The sequence below is a fragment of the Gadus morhua genome, chromosome 22, assembly GCF_902167405.1.
Source record: "Gadus morhua chromosome 22, gadMor3.0, whole genome shotgun sequence".
In the NCBI taxonomy this organism is placed as follows: domain Eukaryota; kingdom Metazoa; phylum Chordata; class Actinopteri; order Gadiformes; family Gadidae; genus Gadus; species Gadus morhua.
This window is the reverse complement of record NC_044069.1, coordinates 15995590-16013261: the sequence shown is the minus strand read 5'-3', so window position 1 is coordinate 16013261 and position 17672 is coordinate 15995590. Positions and strand designations below refer to the sequence as shown.

Below are 17672 nucleotides of genomic sequence, written 5' to 3'. Positions count from 1 at the left end.
AGTGAGGGGGGGGGGGGGGGGGGGGTGGGGTGGGGAGGACGACGGAGGTGGAGGATGCGGCGGATGGGGGGGGGGGGGGGGGGGGGGGTGGTGGAAGGTCGGGGGGATGAGTAGGAGGTGGGGTGACGTTGCCAGGGGTACGGTGAAGGTGGGGGGACGGGGGAGAGGAGATGGGATGCGCTGGGGGGGGAGGAGGGGGGGGGGGGGTATAGTGGCATGTGAAGGGAGACAGGCGAGCAGAGCAGAGAAGAGAAGGGAGAGGATGCAGAAGGTGGGGCTGGTGGTTGGGGGGTGGTGGGGGGGGGGGGGGGCGTGTACGGGGGGTGATGGGTGATGACAGTGGCAAGGTGGGGGCTGGCAGGGGGGGAGGGGGGTGTATAGGATGAGTAGAGCGGGAGAGGTTGAGGAGAATGGTGGAGGGGAGGCAGAGTGCGTATGAAGAGGCTGGTCAGAGGAGAGGAGAGAAGGGGAAACATGGTGGGGGTCAGGTGTCTCCTCAGGGAGGGAGGGGGGAGGCGGATGGCAGAGGGGAAACGGAGGTGGGGAGGGAGAATACAAGGGTTTATATGAATATATACTTCCATCGATGCATTATTTACCCTCTTGGTTTTTGTTGATTATAGTTATTGTGTTGCATTACGGCGATAGTGACTGTAGCCCACTACTTACCCTCTTTTGGCTTTGATTTTAAATGATCCTGTGCTTACCACTGAAGCCAGATTAAACCGATGATGTGTATATCGTTTGAAATCGAGCACCAGAGCCAGAGCACGGCGATATCAGAGTTTTGCACCACGCAGACAAAAACAAAACCAAAGAAATGTCTTTATTTGATTTCCACTTAGTTTGTGTTTTGAAACTTACGTGTGGGCCCCGTGGGGGCAGGACAATTAGCAGCCCAGGAATTCAAAACTCCTATGAATGCAAATAAATGAAGCTTGTAAGTAGTTTTCTAACCACCTCTTCCGTCTCTCTGATGGAGTGACGCATCAGGTGAGCTGAAATGCATCTCCAAGGGTAATCATCACAATAATTGCCTGCCTGTTTTCGGCCAAACAATTGTAAGAACCTCTGAGATTGGTATTTTTTGACTAAATTAAAACAGACCTAAAAGGTTTTTCCTTTTAGAAAACAAGGAAATTATTATGGAATCATTATATAGACATGTGTGATCTGATTAACTCTAAGTTTAGTAAGTAAGTATTACACTTCATTTTGAAGCTTGCTCATAAGTCAAGGAATAGGTTGCGTACACAAATGTGTGAATGAAATAGTTTGACAATTATCAATGAATACATTTTGCCGTAATGCATAGATGATTGTGGTTGGTGTCAGAACCAACAAATATCCTAGTGTTTAATTACCTGTGTATTAATGTATAGGTTTGAGGGCAGAGAAACCACTCCCACACTCCAAATAAGGTGTATTTTATGATTGACTTCATGATATTCCACATTAATAACATCATTGTAATTTAAGACAGGCAGGAGTTGAAAGTTGACCACTTGTGGTGGAGCATTTTGCTTGTGGTGCCTTGCTCATGGGTTAACCTTCACCACATGACCACGGCCTGCACAACTTGAATCTTTCTTTTTTTTTACCGTCTTGCAGTCAGTTTTCCCAATTCAAAGTTTAACTGCTTCTACAAGGAAAGCTGTTTTTGGTAGTGAAAATCAAAATGGTGCACAACTCTATTTGTTTAACCAGATCCAATGTCTCAGTTATAAAGCCTATAGGCCTATTTGAAATATAGCCTTTTCAGAGGTTTGCCCAACCCCTTTCTCCTCTTTCCATTTGCATTTGCATTCCAAAATACATAACACAAATATCCCATCAAGACTATAACAAATGTGACATGGAGCAACTTATAAATGGCTATTAATAATAAGCAAAGCAAACTAATTGAATGTTCCCAAGTGTATGTGTATAAACGAAGACAATAAGTGGATTTTTATTTCTTCAGAGGTGACTTTAAAATGTGGTTTCAGGTGGGTGTGTTTTAAGGTGCAGCACACAATGGTCTGCACTGAGCACCCAGACGCACGAGAACCTGAGTAGCGCCCACGGAACGAGACAATTCCTCGTACCGCACAGCTTTCGGCCAGGTGTGACTTTTTTCTGTTCTTTTTTTTCTGCTTCCCTTCAGCTTGCACTCTTAAATATCACCTTTCATTTGTTTTGTTCGGGCAGTGTTGGCCATTGTGTGCCGCCCGCCACTTCCCAGTACATCCCTGGCTGCTTTGGAGAACTCGTGTTGGGACGCGCGGGCACATACACACACACACACACACACACACACACACACACACACACACACACACACACACACACACACACACACACACACACACACACACACACACACACACACACACACACACACACACACACACACACACACACACAAACACACACACAGACACACACACATACATAGGCCTGTTCCTGTTTTTTTTTTCTAGTTCTGTACCGATCCAAACGGTTTGATTTAGATGCACGGTTTGTGTTTGGAAGAATGACAGGCCTATTTATATATTTACAATTGTGGTTTAGAATAAGGTTGAACATTGGCTGCAATGGACCTATACATTTTATAGACCTATATTTGGAAGGGACATTTATCAATGTCTTGGCTCCTAGGCAATTATTTATATATATGTCGACCTATAATAAAATGTGAACGTTTGTTATGGTCAGATTTTATATTGTTGTAGCCGTAGGAATATGAGTTTCTCAAAATATGGATATAGGATTGCATGTAAGAAAAAAGCCTAGGCTATTAACCTCAATGTATCGTTGTGATTCATTAGACACCAATTGGTCATTAGCCCATTATAACGTGTAATGCATTTAGGTCAACAACAATGCTTTACATGAGCCTGTTGGTACAGGGCCTGTTTTAACCAATGCTTCTGTTGGGCCAATTGGGCTTTAGCGCATGCAGGACCTCCACTGCTCATAAACCCCAAGAAATGACAAGCCTGGCTGCTTAAAAACGAGCAGCATAGACTATTAGACCATAGGCACCACAACAACATTCGGAGATGCAGCACATCGTGTGACGCACGTCCGCCCGATCTAATGAGGATGACTCAAATAATAATTACAACCAAATCAAAACATTATTACTAGAAACAATACAAAACGAATACCTTATTAATTTAACGGATACAAAATAATTATAATCTTAATCATCCTAATCCTAATTAATAAATATATTTATCTAATAATAATTTTGATTAATAATAAATAATAGTCATTATTATCATTATTGATATTATCTACAACTCTATCCGGCCTACCAATTCAATGATAATAATATTTTTAACATGTAGGCTATGATATCATTTTTTGTAGAGGCCAATTATGGATATTACCTTATATGTATGGCCATATAATACAAGCCGTTTTCCTATCGTCAGAGCCCTTTTACATATTGTTCCCCATCTGTATGACATAGATTGAAACCCTCTGTACACATGGGACCAATTGTATGTTATTTAAACTTGGACAGGGCCCGTTATTGCTTACTATTTCAACTGTGTTACTGTTTACATCGGTTAGCCTATATGCCTCTAAAAATTAATGTAGGCCAGGTTTTTTTTAATTTATTTACAGAGTTATTGACTGCCACTTGTTTTCAAGCAATTTGTGGTTTTCCCGGATTTGGTCTATAGGCTTATTCATGAAAAAAGGCAGTCAAATAATTTCAGGAGGATGGAAAATGATCCTTTTTAAAGAAGGATCTGGTCCTGTGACTAAGGAGCTAATAATATGAAGTAAAACCACTCTGTGTTCAAAACACAGAAAACAGAAGCAGAAGGGCGGGTTCCAGAAGAAAATGGGATCTTTGTTTGTTCCCCTTTGTTTACAACGGGACTCTTTCTGTTTTTTTCTGCTTTTTGCTAATTCATTTCAATGGCTTTCAAACTGGAAAATGGAAATGTTGCTCCTGCCCTCTATTTCGGCGGCAGCGTCCTGGCAACAGAGCAATTTTCTATCATCAGGGATAAACGGCATCGAACAGTACATTCTGATAAAAAAGGGAAAAAAAGGAAAAAAGGGAAAAAGAAAAGGCCCCATGATTGCTGGCCTTCCTGTCTGTCATCCACCAACAAAATCCTCTCCTTCAAGACCGACCACTGTGCTGTCAGACCTCATAATGTCGCGTATTAGGTCCCCGGAGGAACCGGCCCACAGGGTCCCGCAACACACACCTCCATGCTCTGATTTCACCAAGGAAAACAATTACTGATGTATATATTATATATATATATATATATATATATATATATATATATATATATATATATATATATATATATATATATATATATATATATTGTGAGTATATTTTTTAGCAATTGCGTTTCATTTTCCCTACATTGGTTAACATTACAGCCAAAAGGGATAAGGCACAACAATAATGTGATTTGATCCCATTATAGGGTTCAAATAATAGCCTACTACATTGTTTCGTATCCCCATTTGTGGCTACGGCCTCGGTTATATAACCCTTAGATTAGCATGTTGGTTTGTATTTCAACGATCTCCAAAGCAGACCGACAAAAAAAGAAACTCCTTAATTCTCCATTTCAATGTGATCAGTCACCATTTAAGGCTGTTTGGTTCCTGCGAATCAAATGTGTTTGGAGACGGCGAGGAGAGACAATCAGTCCTGATGATGGACGGGGTGGGACTCATCCAGGTGGGCTTGGGTGGGCTTGAATTCAATCAATTTAAAACCAAAACGTTGAGGAAGTGGAAACGCTATTGATTCGTTTGGAGATGCCTCCATAACCAACAGCTATATTGCGCTTTATTCGCAATATGCATTATGTTTAATTAAACTTAAATGTCCATGCATATTTTAGTTCGTACAGAGGCTACTGGTTTTATAATTACTACAATTTCTGCAGGTTGGCTTATTATAAAAAAATAATTGACCATCTAAGCCTATGCAAATTCCATTTGCGGTTGTGCCTTTTTAGCGCATAGCCGAGTCGGTTCTGTGATCTTCAGGAGGGGGACGACGACGAACGGCGCATCTCTTCTGATTTCCAAACGACAATGAGCCTGGTGTTGTACTGGTGACAGCCGTGCATCTGCAGCTCTCGGCTCTCATTGCGCGGCTCTCATCCCCCCCCCCCCCCCCCCCCCCCCCCCCCCCCCCCCCCCTCCTTCATACTGCAGCGGTGGATAGCGCGTCGACGCCTGGCTGTCTGTGTAGTTGGCCGTGGGCTCTGGGGTGGTTGGTGCTGGAGACTGGTGGAGGATGGGGAGGGGGGAGGGGGTGCAACATATTTCACTCTGCCGGGAGTCGCAGCCTCCAACAGCAATGAGAGTTGGCGACTGCGAGGCTGCTGTACAGCGCCGGAGATGCTGAGTTTCAGAGTCTTGCAGTCTTTTTTCTTTTTTTTTATGCATGCAAGTTAATAGGTGTCAGAACGATACAAAGCGTGCATGTGTCGAATGCAGGCACCGGGCGCGCGGAACCGAGTCGTGCAGAGGGACGCACTGCTGCTGTTGGCAGTGTGTTCTCCAACATATGGCGCGCAGACCTAACCAGACGTGCCGCCGTGTCGCGGCATTTCTCTTGCTTGTTGCGCTTTTCACATTCACTAACACAATATAGAAAAAAAAAAAAAGACATGGACAACGCCGTCGTGTTTATGACATGTCGGGAGATGTCTGTCTTCCATTAATGTTGCGCATGGCCACACAGGGGTAATTGAGCGTTGAAGTTAGTTCGTTTGGGGCTAGGCTATCCTCTGGGATTTGTCGTTATTAAATGCATTGTGTGACTTAATAACGTTAGAATAACGCTATGGCTGAGGAGAAGGCTACACATACTCGGGGGTCCTATACGCTGTGCGCGTCAGGGAAAACCCGGGGCCCGACCATCGAGTGATTTTAAATGGTCATTCATCAGCGTTAGGACAGCTGGAAATAAAGACCACTTCGGTTAAACTCCCGAAGACATTGATTTTGCTGAAGGTCAATACGGGCAATATCGTTTATAAATGTGTAGCTTAACGGTTTCCATTTTGGGATTGACATCATTTGTAACCGTGCAATATAATTCGTCAAACTGCCGCACAAAACGTCGTGCGTAAAACACAATTGTGGATACCTTTAATGATTGCTTAATGTATACGATAGGATACATCTTCTTTAAGATGTCATTCATATTATTTTCATAAACTTATTCCATGCCAGATAATGCATCTATAGTCTAGTCCTGACAGTGGTAGGCCTAAAGCCTGCAATTTTCTTATTTTTTTCATATCGGTTCTGCAGGAAGTCATTTGGTCTAATAACTCATCAACACTCAAACAGGCCCGGCGACGTCATGTGCGTAAATACCCCCCCCCCCCCCCCCCCCCCCCCCCCTCCCCCCTCCGACGAGGAGCCACATGTATCATTTTGTGCCCAATGTCCAAAGGTGTTGAAGCTGGTGTACGTGGCCTGGTCTGAATAAGGAAAATGTCATCCTTACAAATGGTTCCGGTTCAGTAGGCCTACTGGGACGCAGGCGACCTATACTGGTTTATATAGGCTGCAGCTCTGTAGTATCACTCACTCAGAGACGATTAGAAAAAAGGTAACGGATCTGGTTTCTTCTCTGCGTGTCAAAGTGGAACAGGGGGCTGAGGAATTGACTTAAGACCAGCGAGGGGTGACCCAAGGTGTGCAAAAATCATTAGTTGTCCCAAACCACCTGATACTCCAGGGGCATCAACTAATTAATATAATGAGGTCTACAGGAAACTAAACGCAAAAAATAAATCTAAATTCTTACCTGTATCTCCCGTTGATGAAATATTTCTAGTCTTGGAAAAAGCGATATAAATATATGGATAGTGTTTCTGCGTCATCTCTGTGTAACCGCTCCAGTGTTCCCTTCTCGACCACGGCTGCAAAATGATAATTCCACCAGGTTGTACACATTTAAATACCGCCAAGTAAATAACAAGCGTGGTTGGCGATAATAGCAGTAGGCTAGCAAGTTCCTGTTACAGAAATAGAGAAAATTGAAGCTAAATGCTTCATTTAGGCAACCATTTTTGATAAGAGGATAATTGAAAGGACACAGTAGTAATTAGGGGATAATTTATGCTATATGCAATTTTATTCTACCCTTCAAAATAAACCATGTCCATAATCATTAGAGGCAAATTGTTCACAATTTTATTATTTTTATAGCTACATTTTGTAGCCAATAGAAGTTGAGCGAGCAACTTAATTGAGAGGACTATTATGTTTCATTGACACGGGTAAAAATGTCTTGAGGCGTATGGTTTCAATACACATTGCACTAATAAACTAACGGGGTTCCTGATTTGAGAATAGGCTACAAGTTAATACGCAAAGTAGGGCTATAATTATAATTTCGTATCGAAGTGTGTGTGTGTGTGTGTGTGTGTGTGTGTGTGTGTGTGTGTGTGTGTGTGTGTGTGTGTGTGTGTGTGTGTGTGTGTGTGTGTGTGTGTGTGTGTGTGTGTGTGTGTGCGTGTGTGTGTGTGTGTGTGCGTGTGTGTGTCTGTGTGTGTGTGGCCTCATATTGCAATTGAGACTGTCACGTTAAAGCGATAACCCCCCCCCCCCCCCCCCCCCCTCCCCCTTCTCTCTCTAACTGGAAAATAAACTATTGTCCCCAGGGCGCATTGTTATTTGATGTGTCACGTGCTGTAGTATCTTGAATTGTCTGATCACACTTAATCATGTGCGCGCAAAAAAGCCTCGAAAAACGCTCTAAATACTCAGGCAGGGAGGAAGGTGTGTGTGTTGGACGCGCGCTCATTAGGGCTAATTCCCAAGCGCACACCGTGTTGCGCATCGTCCGTAATTTAAGGGTTCGCGCGTAAAAAAGGAAAAAAAACACACCAAATCGACTTGGTTGATTCTCGAAGAGCTGTTTTTTTTTTTACGAGATTAGAAGAGCGCGTGCTTGTCAGTGCATGCAGTCTCTCTCCCGCCATGTATTATTTCACCCCGTAAGCTGCGGCTGCGGTGGGAGCTGGTAAGGTGGGTTAACTCCAAACCGAAGTCTCCGTGAAGCACAGAGAACACTGATGACGTTGGGTTGAGTGACCAATCGGAAGGCGCTGCCCTTTGGAGACAAACCATTTTTACTTGTAGTGTCTGCATCTGTCTGAAAGCGAGGGCTCCAATTTTTTTTTTAACAGAAACCACCTTAAAAATCTCCTACCTTAACTTATACCCACCTTCCGCTACATTGAATGAGAATATTACGGGAGAAGAAAAAAGCTGGGTGTTAATAGGAGAATATCTCCTCGCCGTGGAGAGGGAGCGATAACGGCGCAGCGAGAGAGAGAAAAACCGATTTGGACTTGAGAAGAGGGGGTGAGTGCTCTCAAGGCTAGAAAATTTGATGATGACCATGACTACGATGGCTGACGGTCTGGAAGCCCAGGACTCGTCCAAGTCTGCTTTCATGGAGTTTGGTCAGCAGTCTCACTCACAGCAGAGCTCCCCGTCGATGGCCGCCAGCCACTACCCGCTGCACTGTCTCCACTCGGGCTCGCACCCTCACCACCCGCAGCACGACAACTCCCCGTACCCCGGGACCAACTCGTACAACAGGTCGTTACCCTATTCCTACGTGAGCCATTCGCACCACAGCCCCTATTTGCCGTCTTATAACAACACGGGAGGACAGTCGAGGTTGGACGGCACAGGTAAGACGGCAGCCTTTTCTTTCTTCTTTCTTTTCTTTTTTTTACCAACGACGTGCAAATCGAATGCTTCATCTTTATATCGGTGGTTTCAGCCGCGGTTAAAAAACACAAAACCCGCGATTTTTTCCCCCAATCCCCTGAAGGTGCACCTTCAAGTGGAAAGGGAACGAGATGATGGATAATTGGAATGTTGCACATTTTGGTGTTTTATTGTTCCGCGTTGTTATCGTTGTGCTGCTGCTGCCCCGTTCTGCTTAACCATAACACCCCCCCCCCCTCCCCAGTTCCCACAAAACCATTTTATGCCCGGGGTGTAATCACAACCGTGGAATCCTAACAAACTATTCGTGGAATTAGGCAGTCTGCTTGAAAGTTGTAATTAGCATTTAATTGACATGCCATTACGAGCAATATCCTAACTATGACAGAGCCGGCGTGTATTAAGCAGTTTGAGGTGTCAATCTTTATAGGAGTACATTGATTTTTATAGGCTTCACTTTTTTTTTCTCCACCATTGGAAATTGTTTCTGCTCAAACGAACCGCTATCCTGATTTATAACATTTCCCCTACATTTTTGTTGCAGAGCAGCAGAAGACGACGGTGATTGAAAATGGGGAAATTCGCTTCAACGGGAAAGGCAAGAAGATCCGCAAGCCCCGGACCATTTATTCCAGTTTACAGTTGCAAGCACTGAACCACCGTTTCCAACAGACCCAGTACCTGGCGCTGCCAGAGCGGGCTGAGCTGGCGGCCTCGCTTGGACTAACGCAAACACAGGTATTCAACCACAAAAAACACAAAATAAACATGATGTTACAATATCAAATTTGAAAGTTCGATTTGAAATAGGCATTTATATTAGGGATATCCTATTGGGTGCACACATTGTAGGCTATTATTATTTTTATTTTTATTTTATTATTATTGTTTTATTATTACGATTATTACTATTACTATCACTATTATTATCATTATTATAACTATGATTATAATTTTGGTAATTATTATCATAATAATTGTTGTTTTTGTTGTTGTATTGTGCTTTTGTGGTGTGGATGATGATTCATCGGTTTGAGAAGATCTTACATAAATGTCCACTAATTGCATTCTACATCCTCTGCTTTAGGTGAAGATTTGGTTTCAAAATAAAAGGTCGAAGTTCAAGAAACTACTGAAGCAAGGTGGCAACCCGCACGAGACTGACCCCATGCCGGGATCCATCGCCCTCTCGCCGCGCTCTCCCACCATCCCTCCGATATGGGACGTCACGGGGTCCTCCAAAGGAGTAAACATGCCGGCCAACAGCTACATGCCGGGCTATCCTCACTGGTACTCGTCCCCTCACCAAGATTCAATGCAGAGATAGATAGACCACGGGAGCGGGACGGGAGGAGCTGGCCCAGGGGCCGTCAGATTCCTATCAGTTTCACTCGCACGATTAATATCCGTCAGCCTCGCAGACTGAATGATTGCCTGCATAGAGGAGATACCTCTAAGGCCTGGCCACGGCTCCACTTCTCTGATGGATGTGCGGGGCCACGGTGATACATCACAATAACCGGAATTTGCTATTCAAAATAAACATGGCCTTCCACGAGCCATGCTTTGATATGCTTTCATATACATCTCAACATCTGACTTGTCGATAGACCGAATTTCAAGTGACATTTTTAAACCAGTTTGGTCAAAGACTGCATTTACACACACACCCACACGTACACAAACACGCGCACGCTCGTGCGCGCACCCACTGCCGCGCTCGGAAATCCATGGCCGTGATTTATGAAGGACTCCTCCTTTCTGCTGTTTGGTTGTCTGTTTCTTGAACATGCAAAAATCCAAGCAATTTGCGTGTCTGTAAATATAACCTGCAATTTTATTTGTACATACACTTTTTATTGTTTTGTCGAATTGAGTAAACCATGACTCTATAAACCGTTGTCTGTTCTGTCATTTAACAAAAAAGAAAAATGTGGATTATTATTTGTTGTAGACCTACCATAGCCTGCCCCGAATAACCTCGAATAGGCCTGGAAGCAGAATTTCTCTAACAGCAGACTACCAGTCAATATTAGACTATAACACTGTCGTGCACAGCCCTGTTACCCTGCGGTAAGCACTTTAAACGCCAAAATCCACCGCATAGATAAGCTATACGAAACACAAAGAGCACCACAGGAAATGAACTCACCCTGTAGAGCTCTTCTATACCTTCATCCCCAAAGACATTCTCTTCAGGTCCATCTTATCTTGTAATTTCAGCCCCAATTATTAGAAGTATTGACAAAATGTTTCTCCTCTCTCTCTGTCCTAATGCAAGCCGTTAAATGCCAAGCTCCACAGGATCAATGTTGAACAAAGCCTCCAGCTGCAGTCCCGTTCAATATGAAGGAGATATTTGGGACAATTTGTGGGTTTTATCCAAGTGAGGTTTTTTTTTCGTTCTCATAAATGCAGGCATAATTAGGGTAATTTTTGATGTAGCCCGCTGATTACAGCGTTTTTACCGTCGAAGATAATTACCTGTAATTTTCTACCACTTTTAATACTAAAAGGCATTTTTATTTGGATTTTAGGTAGCAGAGACGGAACAAAAGAGGAAATTATTCGGTTATTCATACACAAATGGCTGAGAGGAATTAATGCTTGGAGGATTATCTGAAATTACAACGTTGAAAAGCTTCTTGCAGCTGTCAAATGGAAGATGCATAGCGCACATATACCTGGGCACCGTCTTCTTCAATTCTCCATTAAAGCCTATTTCCTTGCAGTTTGCATTCGTTTTCTACGAAAGAATGCAATACAAAATCCCTGCCCTGATAGAAAACAATAAACCTCCAATAGCCTCTGTTTTTCTTGATGATAAATATTTCGATATATTATATGGATAGCGAGATTGTATGGATAAGAGAGGAATAGAAAAATAAAGAAAGAGAGAGAAAAGGAGGGGGGCTGAGAGAAGATGGACAGACATAGACATAGAAGGAGATGGGAGGAGAGAGAGAGGGAGAGAGAGAGAGAGAGAGAGAGAGAGAGAGAGAGAGAGAGAGAGAGAGAGAGAGAGAGAGAGAGAGAGAGAGAGAGAGAGAGAGAGAGAGAGAGAGAGAGAGAGAGAGAGAGAGAGAGAGAGAGAGAGAGAGGGGGGGGGGGGGGGGGGGGGGGGTGACTGGAGGGAAAGGAAGAGGATTTCAGGGTGGGACGTTTGTCAGCACTAGGTGGTCTGTGTGGTCCCTGCAGGAATCACTGATATAGCGCAGTAACCAGCGATTTGTCTACAAACCTTAGTGGCTATCACATTTGTCTTCACATACATATTTTTAGAGCTGTCTGTTAGTGTAATCCAAGAGACATTGCAAAGCTAAATCTCACGGTGGTTCCTTTTTGTTTCCCTCATTCAAATAGGCCTACAATTCACATCCTAGAGGAATTTAATTTGCGGTATCGTATAATAGCCTACCTATTGCCTTCCTTTAAAAACGTGTGTAAAATTAGCAGCTAAAAGACTATTTCAGCCTAAACGGCAACATCATATATGTCGACATCTAACCGAATATGTAATATATTGTGGTCCTTACCTTGCCGCGTTTCTCTAAAACAGACAAGACCAGAGGCTGGAGACGGCACCGGCGATGGTGCAGTTTTACTGCTCCTGGTTGAATAAGCAAATCCAGGTGTGAGAGTGTTTGCACACCCCGGTAGCTCTTATATATTGCCTGCAAAATTAGCTGTTATTACTGTCACTGTTTAGTGATGGCGAGCTTGGAAAAAAAGCCCTCTGCAATCAAGAACCAAGCGCATCTTTGCAAATTATAGATAATTGTCAATGTCCAGATTATGATAATGGGGCCTAATCCTGGAGAATAATTATTGTGGAGTGTTACAGTTGAAGCTGTCCAGTAAAGCTAACTGTCATTATTTAGACTCGATTTGCAAGGGGAACTAGCTGAGTGGAAAATGTTCGGTTGGAAATAATCGGGGGCCCTCGATATAATGGCACTGGTGTTTTATGCGCACATGTGTATGTGTGTGTGTGTGTGTGTGTGTGTGTGTGTGTGTGTGTGTGTGTGTGTGTGTGTGTGTGTGTGTGTGTGTGTGTGTGTGTGCGTGTGTGCGTGTGTGTGTGTGTGTGTGTGTGTGTGTGTGTGTTTGTGAGCGCACGTTTGGAAGTGCGTCGATTTGTGAGCTTATGTGCGTGTATTTGTGATATTTTCATGGAAGAGAAGCCCGCGTGAAGGCGGGTGCCCGCTTGTGTTTTGAATGATTTCTTTCAGCCAGGAGATTCAACGTCTGTTTATATACCTTTACATATTACACCAAACGCTGGACAATATAGGCTACTTATAGAAATGTCTAAGTTCTAACATTGACCCCTTAACATATTCTTAGAAACTGCTCAAGTCTGAGGAAGATATTAGTCAGGTGCTGATCACCGGGGTCAGTCTCATGTGTGTGTGTGTGTGTGTGTGTGTGTGTGTGTGTGTGTGTGTGTGTGTGTGTGTGTGTGTGTGTGTGTGTGTGTGTGTGTGTGTGTGTGTGTGTGTGTGTGTGTGTGTGTGTGAGTGTGTGTGTGTGTGTGTGGGGGGGGGGGGGGGGGGGGGCGTGTGTGTGTGTGTGTGTGTGCGTGAGTGTATGTGTGCGTGAGTGCTTCTGTGCGTGTGATTGTGTGTGTGTGTGTGTGTGTGTGTGTGTGTGTGTGTGTGTGTGTGTGTGTGTGTGTGTGTGTGTGTGCGTGTGTATGTGTGTGTGTGTGTGTGTGTGTGTGTGTGTGTGTGTGTGTGTGTGTGTGTGTGTGTGTGTGTGTGTGTGTGTGTGTGTTTATCGGGCAGGGGCGATGGGGCTTTTTAATTTGTAAAAGCATATTTGCTCAGTCCGCAGGCATAGTGCATCTTATTTTCGTAGCGCTAAAGCCTGAACATGGCTCGCATTGTGTTCAGTTTTCCTCAGTGTCAGCACTGATAGTATTGGTTGCTAACGTGGTGAAATGTGAAGGGTTTTATTTTACCCGGAAGGTGGGCTGCAATCGGGAGTGGCACAGCTCTGGAGCCGGTCTACCCCCACAGGAATGCGGATTGTCTCAGATCTCCAGGCCGCCCCCTCGCCTCCTCTCTGCCATTCAAAGCAATAATTGTAGGGGGCACAAAGGGAACATGTCGGCAGACCGTAGACCTGCAGCAGCCAGACTTGGATATTTCTCCTCTTTCTTTCTCCCCTATCTTTCTTTCTTTCCTCATTCATTTTTTCCCTTTCTGTATAATAATAATAATATTAATAATAATGATATTAATAATAATGTGTTTCTTTTAATACAAATACTTTTATAATACAAATACAATATTTTTTATAATTCTATGGTTTGTTTTTCCAATACAAAAAGTATATTTGGCTTTTAATTGGACGCTATATGCTAAAACGAATCCAAATGTCATTGTAATTAAAACGCAATTTTGAAGGTATAGCTATATTAAATGGCTGAGACGTTTCAATAAAGCATCTTGTATTACAAAAATATATTTCGACAGGTGACCATTTTTATCTTCAGGTGTTGGAAATGTTGTATGCTTATTCGGTTGATGTTTAGGTTATAGGCTAATGCAACATTATGGCAGTCTCGTCTTATTAAATGTAGAGAACACTTGTGCAGCATACGGGAAAATGATGTTTTTAAGTAGGCCCAGTCAATCGGAAAGTGCTAGGCACTATCAATATATTTACTAGCGTCTTGTGAAATTTGGTTATAAAGTCCCCGTGTTCCATACGTAAAAAAAATCAATAAATCATACACAATTTTGAAGTGACCTTTTGTAAAACAATAAACATGGCAGGCCTTTTTGTTTTTATTCATTGACTAATTGAATGTGCTCTCTAATCTACTCTTACTTTGAAACCGATTCAGAGTTATATTTATTCCTCAGATTCGTTGAAAGAGAATGAGATTTAATAACCACAATAATTGCCTCAGGCTTGTAAATCAATTCTTATTATGAAATTCAGTAAAAATTAATTGCGGTTTAAAATAACAAGAAACTACAACAATGTCATTACTAGCATACAGAATGTTTAATCCATTGTCCATTTAAAACGTTTAATAGTCTTCCAAAATGCAATAAATTACATGCACACATTTACACATTTTACACGTTTCCTCTATGACTGTAATCAAATACATTGCATATTCCTCTGAAAATTTAACATGAGTCCCATAGAAGGAAAAAAATAATATTTCAATGAACATCAGAAATTCAGTATAACGTCCCCGCTCCAAGAGCCAATGAGTGCTGTAATGAGTTGGGGGTCTGAAGATGAGAATTCATCGACCCACCGGCCGAAGACGTGTACCATGACCCGGCATTCTCCAAAAAGCTAGATGTCGTCGTGTTGATGTTCTGAAGCGGTAAATTGTGGGGCCTGGGGGCCACCTGTGTGTCCCAAACGGCCGGGGACTGTGGAGAGTTGCAGGCCATTGGATCGCTTGAGCTGGGGCTGTGATCGGGGGGAAGCTCGCCGTTTTTCATGATCTTCTTCAGTTTCGATCTCTTATTCTGGAACCAAATTTTGACCTACGGGCAAAAATGGAGAGATATAAAAATACAAAAGATGAATATTAAAAAGAGGAAAAAAATTAAACATAGGCTAGCCTCTGGGCTTATAATACACAATGTAGGGCCTATTTATTACAGGCCTTTACGCTCTGCACGGGTCGTGACAAATTAGTAAACATGAACAACGATTGCTAATACAATGGGATCCTCTTTTTATAGGGCGCGTACCTGTGTTTGTGTGAGACCCAGAGACGCCGCGAGCTCGGCTCTCTCGGGCAGCGCGAGGTACTGTGTGTTCTGGAACCTCCTCTGCAGCGCCGCGAGCTGGAAGCTCGAGTAGATGGTGCGCGGTTTTCGGACCTTCTTGGGCTTGCCGTTCACCATCCTCACCTCGGGCTCTGCGATTTCTTTTTCTGTAAAACAACATCATTATTATTATAGCGAGCGTATTGATAATAATGAGCCTCTTCGTTTAAATTAGGCTATAGCATGTATCGGTGATAATAATTGTGTTTTATATTGGCCGCAAACTATGACGAATTTGCATTTAGGCGCTGTGCAAAAAAAATATCCAAAGGCTTAGTTTCTCATTTAAATTCGAAAGAAATATGTCAACTGAAATAACACCGTTCTGTTACGGTCTCATCCATAACACATTGTTCAGAGTTTTATTTTTTGAAGCTTAACGAAACCAAATTAAGGCATCTCATATCAAATAAAGATAGGCCTACGGAATAATAGACGATTTGTTTCAATAGTAAAACAGGAGCGTTAGATCACGTTAAATTATCGCGACGTTAGACTATCTCTATAACAAAAACTGGACCGTACCTTGCGGGCTCGGCTGGGGCTGTACTCTGCTGTAAGTTCCGGCGTACTGGTGGTAGGCGGAGGTCGTGTAAGAGCTGTAATCGGGGTAGGCTTTCGCGGTATAATTTCCAGCGGATCCGTTGACGCCATGGTACTGGTACTGGTAGGCGTTCAGAGGCTTCCCGTACGAAGTCGAGTTGGGCGAACAATAGCCATGGGGAATTCCACTCGCAGGACTGTAGTAGCCAGAATCCGTGGCCGTGGACTCGGGTAAAGTAGGAGATTCCTGAGACGGGTGATGCATGGTGGAAAGTTGAAAAGAGCTTTGAAAATCTGAAGGCTTGACACTCGAAATCTTTCGGTCGAATACTCCAGTCATAGTTCGGAACCACCGCGTTGTTTTTACAAAAAAAGTAAGACAAGGCCGACTCCAAAAATATGTTTAAACCCCGATGCTTGAAAACTACACTGGCATTGTGATGGCTCTCACGCTGACGGGCTCTGTTGAAGACTGCAACCAGCCCCGCAGCAAAGACTTGGTTAAATCCTAAATTGCGCTCTTACGCACTGCGGGGAGGATCTGGTTCCATTGGCCGAGGCGCGCGCGCACAACAGCAACACCCAGTTTGCCTATAGGGGGAAACTGCATGGCTATTGTCATGTTTTTTTCTTCTTCTCTCCTATCGATAAATAGTATATTAAACGTTATATAAAAAGCCAACATTATAATTCAGAATTGGATGACATACATGCGTAGTTATAGTAGCCTAGGCCCTGGTACAATAATAATAATATTATTAACTATTATTAGGTATAAATTCACTAATGCCATTTAAACCAAGAACTATGCATCTCCCCCGAGACAATATTTTTCTTTATAAACACATGATTCATTTATGCACAACAATTTATAGGTGCCCCATATGTAAGCAATCGCATCTTCAATAGGCCTACACAAAAACACAACACGAGGCCAATGTGCATATGACAGCAATTCTATCCCCAACCCATCTTATATGTTCTTATTGATAATTTATCCTTAAATACTCTCAAGTATCCTGCATTTATATTTGATTGCATCTATCAGTGAATCAAGGCTATTGCAGAAATATCAATCAATCGAATCAAATTTTTTTTCCAATGAAAAAAGATATGCCAGGAGGGCTTTTTACGGCTCATTCCCAAATGTCATATTCCATGGTAGAATAGCACCACCTGTCGTCCAAGAGAAATAATTACAGACGGTGCAAAAGAGAGGAGGAAAGATTTGAAATTATATGCAAATCAATGAAATTAAAACCAATATACGCAAGCGAATCCACATTGATAAACGCTATTGTACATTAGGTTGATTCAATGAATGCTTTAATCTCATTATTTGTGAAATTACATTTTATTTGATACTTATTTATTTCATTGCAAGCGTTATGAATTGACGACGATAATACAATACAACGAATTCATCAAAAAAATAATCTAGGTCTTCATAGTATTATTTTATATAGGTACCATACAAATATGATGCAGGCTAAAATAATCCATAACTTTAATCACCCCGGAAATACTATGCCATTAGATAATTTCTTCATATAATCTTCTTCATGTGCTTTCGATTGGCTC

At 42.8% G+C, this 17672-nt stretch overlaps 2 protein-coding genes across 2 annotated transcripts; one reads left to right on the top strand and one right to left on the bottom strand.

The window, feature by feature from the left end:
- The first annotated feature begins 7948 nt into the window (after window positions 1-7948).
- dlx6a (distal-less homeobox 6a) lies at window positions 7949-11473 on the top strand. The gene is made up of 3 exons (XM_030347532.1): window positions 7949-8702; window positions 9287-9480; window positions 9830-11473. Exons 1-3 carry the CDS (start codon window positions 8396-8398, stop codon window positions 10067-10069), a joined length of 741 nt encoding a protein of 246 aa, XP_030203392.1. The 5' UTR covers window positions 7949-8395; the 3' UTR covers window positions 10070-11473.
- Window positions 11474-14738: 3265 nt separating this feature from the next.
- On the bottom strand, window positions 14739-16596 carry dlx5a (distal-less homeobox 5a). Its single transcript, XM_030347531.1, has 3 exons — window positions 16074-16596; window positions 15471-15655; window positions 14739-15260 (listed from the first exon to the last, which is right to left on the bottom strand). Exons 1-3 carry the CDS (start codon window positions 16429-16431, stop codon window positions 14943-14945), a joined length of 861 nt encoding a protein of 286 aa, XP_030203391.1. The 5' UTR covers window positions 16432-16596; the 3' UTR covers window positions 14739-14942.
- Between the last annotated feature and the right edge of the window lie 1076 nt (window positions 16597-17672).